This window comes from Leishmania donovani, chromosome 34, assembly GCF_000227135.1.
Source record: "Leishmania donovani BPK282A1 complete genome, chromosome 34".
Classification (NCBI taxonomy): Eukaryota; Euglenozoa; class Kinetoplastea; order Trypanosomatida; family Trypanosomatidae; genus Leishmania; species Leishmania donovani.
This window is the reverse complement of record NC_018261.1, coordinates 938,079-942,731: the sequence shown is the minus strand read 5'-3', so window position 1 is coordinate 942,731 and position 4,653 is coordinate 938,079. Positions and strand designations below refer to the sequence as shown.

Genomic DNA, 4,653 nt, shown 5'->3' with positions numbered 1-4,653 from the left:
CGGCGGATGGCCGTGCTCTCGCATGGCTGAGCTGGCCCATTGCTGCGACGCGCGTGTCCACCGGGTGCTTCCCACCACGCGATGAGGAGAGGCGGGGGGCCTGTGGCAGGCCAGGGGTAGTGAAGGCATAGGGGCCCACGACTCCTGTTGTACCGCACAATGAGTGCGCTGCTGGAATGGTTCGTTTTTCGCGTGTACGTTTCTTCCGCCTGCCGTGTTTACGTGGTGTGCGGTGGCCGGGACTCAAAGCGAAAAAGAAAAGCGTGAATGAAGGCGCGTTGTAAGCGCGAGTGGCGCGTCGTCCCTGTTTCTTGTACCGTTGCCATCTTCGGTAGTCCGGGTTGCTCAGGCTTGGAGTCTCCTCCGATTGCGCGTCTCTTGGCAGCTGGCGCGGTATGGAAGTCTCTGTGGACGTTGGTGGGCGCTGGCGTGTGCTGCTGCCTTCTCGCAGATCCGGATGGCGTTTTGTCTGTTGTGTCCGTGGCGAACCCAGCGAGCGTGTGTGTGCTGCAGGCCCTCGCAAAGGGGGCGACGCTGCGTTGGCATGGCTGATTCGCATCCCCGTACAAGGCAACAAAGGGGAACGGGAAACGAATCCTATGCTGCGGAAATCGGCTTCCCAAATCTCCCTCTCCACCTCTTCGCTGACTGGCACCGTTGCGCTCACGTTTTATGCACATGCGCCTGGGTGTGTGGCGCCGCTTTCTATCGCCTTGCTTCGCCCGCGGCACATGCCCCTTGCGTCTTTTGTGTTTGTATAGTACCTCTCCTGTCTTTGTTTGGTCGACAAGACGAGAGCAAGTTCCAGGCATTGGCTTGTCTGTATGCGCGCCAGCGACTCTTTCGCCTGTCGGTCTGATCGCTGTGCAACGGGTGCTCCCCTGCGTTGCTGACGGCACGCGGCTGATTCAACCCGCTCGCTTTTGCGTGTAGCTCCCTCTTCGCTATTTTTTTTTCCTGTCTATCTCGCAGCCTGCGTGACGCCTGCAGTGAGCATGCTTCGGAAGAGTGGACGGCGGCTCGCCCTGGAGGGTGAGCGTCAGTTCTTCTACCCCGGCAACTCACCCATGCAGTCGACCGGCGGGCTACCTTTCTACGGCAACCTGTACGCTGGCCGCGTGGACTCCCAGAACTACGTGCCACCTCGCCAAGGCGGCTCTGGGCTGCTGGAGGTGGACAAGTCCCTCTGGGACAACCCGGCGACGCGGCAGAAGCTGCAGTCCTGCCCCTACTTTGCGCTTAGTGATCAGGTCATGTTCCACAACATGGACCCCGTCTACCTCGACCCCGGCCTCCTGTCCCCTGAGGAGCACCAGCTGCTGCTGCTATTTAGTCGAGCCTACTACGAGAAGTGGGCTGCCATCCATCGCCGCCCCCCGCACGCACTGCCGAGGCTGCGCATCACCTACGGCTCGTCGAAGCTGCTGGACGAGATTCTTTTCTTGCTGGACGTGCATCCGGATGTGTGCGAGGTACTGAAGAAGGAGTACGCCGTCGACGACTCTACGCTCATTGGCATGAATCCAAATCTGTGGAGCTCCGCGTACCTTGACCCTGCAAACATGGATCACCTCTCCGGTCGAGTGCTCGAGTTCGCTGGTGTGCCAGAGCCGAAGCGGAAGAAGTTCTTTCTCCTGCTGGACCAGATGCGCCGCATCAAAGTCCATCGGCGTGACCTCCCCAACGGCGAGGAGAGGACCGATGTGGTGCCGTTTTGCTACGGGGTTACACTCTACGACTTCTGCAAGTTTCTCGGCATCACGCCGTACTCGGGTCAGCTAAAGGTGTACGACTACGTCGACCTTCAGGGAACTGCGCGCTCCGAGACGCTCAAGGACGAGGACTCCTACTTTGACTACCTTGTTGCTCTGTTCTACCGCGCCGATGTTCGCTCCGCCACCTTGACGGACCTGGCTGACGCGAGCGACCACACCTGCCGCTACACCGTCACCGTGGAGCCCTTTACGACGGCCGACCGCAGGGTGGGGCGCTGGTTCTGAGCGCGTGGAGAGGGATGTGGTCGGTGTGGCAAGCGGGAGGAGGGGCGGCCACGGATGAACTGGTGCTTCTGTACTACCTGCCTCTGCCGCATGACTTTGTATCGTTAGGGAGAGGCCTCGCGTCGGCTTCTTGTTATTTGCCGCAGCACTGTCGCTCGTGCTGCTGCCTTGCGGTCGCCGCCGGCCTCTCCTTACAGGCGCGCCTGTGCATCTGGGCTATGCCCTCTTGTTTTGTTGCACGTCTGTGGTTACCGTTGCCTGAATATGACGCTGACGCACAACTTCTTGTTTTGTTCCTCCCCCTCTCCCGGTATGTTTTGCTTTTGCTTCTGCTGCGTGGCGCCCGCACGTGTGGAAAGACGCTGCTGCTTCTCTCACGTCGTCTACCGTCTCCGTGGTGGAGCAGGGTGGCGCACAAGGGGGAAAAACGCAGCACACACACACACACACACACAAGCTACGCAAACAGAGCAACGAGGAGAGCCTTTTGGTAATGGCTAGGGTGGCAGCAAAGGGTGAGGTGCTCTGTGCCGCGACTGATGAAGACAACTGCCTGCGCTCTCTTTCTGGCACCGCTTCCTGCCCCCTCGCCTCGTCGCTGACACAGATGTCGAAGTCACGACAGACACCAAAAAAAGAGCGACCCTCGACGGGTCCATTGCTCTCCCAGTGAGTAAGAGACACAGTGCCCGCGGTGTCTCGCGCACAAGGGAGACCTCATCGCGTGCGTTGCCGGCTTTCTCAAACACCCTCCTCTGACCTCTTCTCCCTCTTCCTCTGCCCGCCTCTTTGTCCTCAACGCGACTCTGCAACGCAACAATAACAACACAACACACGGATAAAGAAGGAAAAGAGTCACCCTCCACGGGCCTACGTGAACGCAGAAGCACGCCTGCGTCTACCACTATCTTCGACTCGTCACACTGTGGATTCCATAGAAGGCTGCACTTGCTGGTTCGTTTTCGTGTCTTTAACGTGTGACTGTCGCTGTACACGAGCACATATTCAGTTTCAACCGCCACAGCTGCGGATCTTTTTTTCGTGTTGGTGTGGTTCACGCGCGCTTTTCTCAGTTCTCCCAAGCCAACCTCCTTCTCCCCCTCCCAATAAGGCAGCTTGAACCTGATGAACATCACTAGTCGCACATCGGGGCCGCTGCGCACCACTGCGCCGGCGGCATCAGCGCCGTCCGCGGCAGCGCGCCGTCGCTTCCAGCTTACGGAGGAACAGCGCCAGGAGATCCGAGAGGCATTCGAGCTGTTCGACTCGGATAAGAACGGACTCATCGATGTGCATGAGATGAAGGTCAGCATGCGAGCACTTGGCTTTGATGCAAAACGGGAGGAGGTGCTGCAGCTCATGCAGGACTGCGCTGCCCGGGACCAGAACAATCAGCCGCTTATGGACTTACCGGGCTTCACAGATATCATGACGGACAAGTTTGCGCAGCGCGATCCTCGGCAGGAGATGGTGAAGGCGTTTCAGCTGTTTGACGAGAACAATACCGGCAAAATCTCCCTTCGCTCGCTGCGTCGTGTGGCGCGGGAACTGGGCGAGAACATGAGCGACGAAGAGCTGCAGGCAATGATTGACGAGTTTGACGTAGATCAAGATGGCGAGATCAACCTAGAAGAGTTTCTTGCCATTATGCTAGAGGAGGACGACTACTAGGAAGCGGGAAGCGCCCAGTCGGGCACAGGACAGCTAAGGTACGAGGAGAACCGTGTAGGTGGCTGTCTGATGGCTTTTGTGCGCTGCTGAAGGGAGAAGACGCAGCAAGAGCATCCAGCGTCGAATTAAAAGCGGCGAGACCGACAGCGATGGAGATGTATCACCGGACTCGGCAAAGCCACGTGCATGTGCGATACATGCTCTCCTGCTGACTTGTTCATGCTGTCTCTCTCTCTCTGCAAGCTCTGTCCACGACAGCTCTGCTCCTTTTTTTTTCGTTGCTTTCCGCTGCTTGGTGTGGTTCGGCCTCTCCGTTCCCTTTTCGTTTTCTTGCATAGACGTTGCAGTAGAAGTCAGACGTTTGGGCGTGGTGACGATAGCGTTACTGGCAAGACGTGCAGGCAGGTGTGCACCAGTACAACTCAGTTGTCTCCCGTATTCTCCCCTCTTGCATGCGTGAGGTATTGGCATCCCTTTGCTTGGACTCGTGTGCACCTAGCGCTTTTTCTCCAGGCTGACCGTTGTGCCTAGTCTGCTCTTAACGTTGAGGTGGCTAAAGTGCCATGGGCAGCCCTCACAGCTCCGCACGCGCATCCCGCCGCCCAAACGCTGCAGTCGCGTATGCGTCAGCATTTTATTCCCCGGCAGGCTGCGGGCGCGCTCCCCAGACGAAGAGATAGGCACCAACGTGCCGGTAGCGACTCTCCCCCGTTGCGCAGCTCTCCCCTACCTGCTGTTGCACAGATGGTGCAGCGCAGACAGACAGCAAGTCCGGTGCGGTCGTGATGCGTTGTCGCGATGATGCATGCACAAGTGCACACAGGCAAGGGGCTGCGGCGTCTTTGCGTGCCGCGACCGCGCGCGGGGCGTGGAGCAGTGGTGCTGGCGCCGGACCTGCTGCGAGGGTAGCGTGACCAGCCACGGCGCAGAGAAGCGCGTGTGGTCGCCCTTGTTGCGGGGTCGCTCTCCCGCCCTCATGGCA

At 59.0% G+C, this 4,653-nt stretch overlaps 2 protein-coding genes across 2 annotated transcripts; both read left to right on the top strand.

The window, feature by feature from the left end:
- Positions 1–995: 995 nt before the first annotated feature.
- LDBPK_342170 (hypothetical protein, conserved) lies at positions 996–2,000 on the top strand (the record flags this gene model as incomplete). The annotated part of the gene is made up of 1 exon (XM_003864328.1): positions 996–2,000. One exon carries the CDS (start codon positions 996–998, stop codon positions 1,998–2,000), a length of 1,005 nt encoding a protein of 334 aa, XP_003864376.1.
- Positions 2,001–3,125: 1,125 nt separating this feature from the next.
- On the top strand, positions 3,126–3,671 carry LDBPK_342160 (centrin, putative; the record flags this gene model as incomplete). The annotated part of the gene is made up of 1 exon (XM_003864327.1): positions 3,126–3,671. One exon carries the CDS (start codon positions 3,126–3,128, stop codon positions 3,669–3,671), a length of 546 nt encoding a protein of 181 aa, XP_003864375.1.
- Positions 3,672–4,653: the final 982 nt, after the last annotated feature.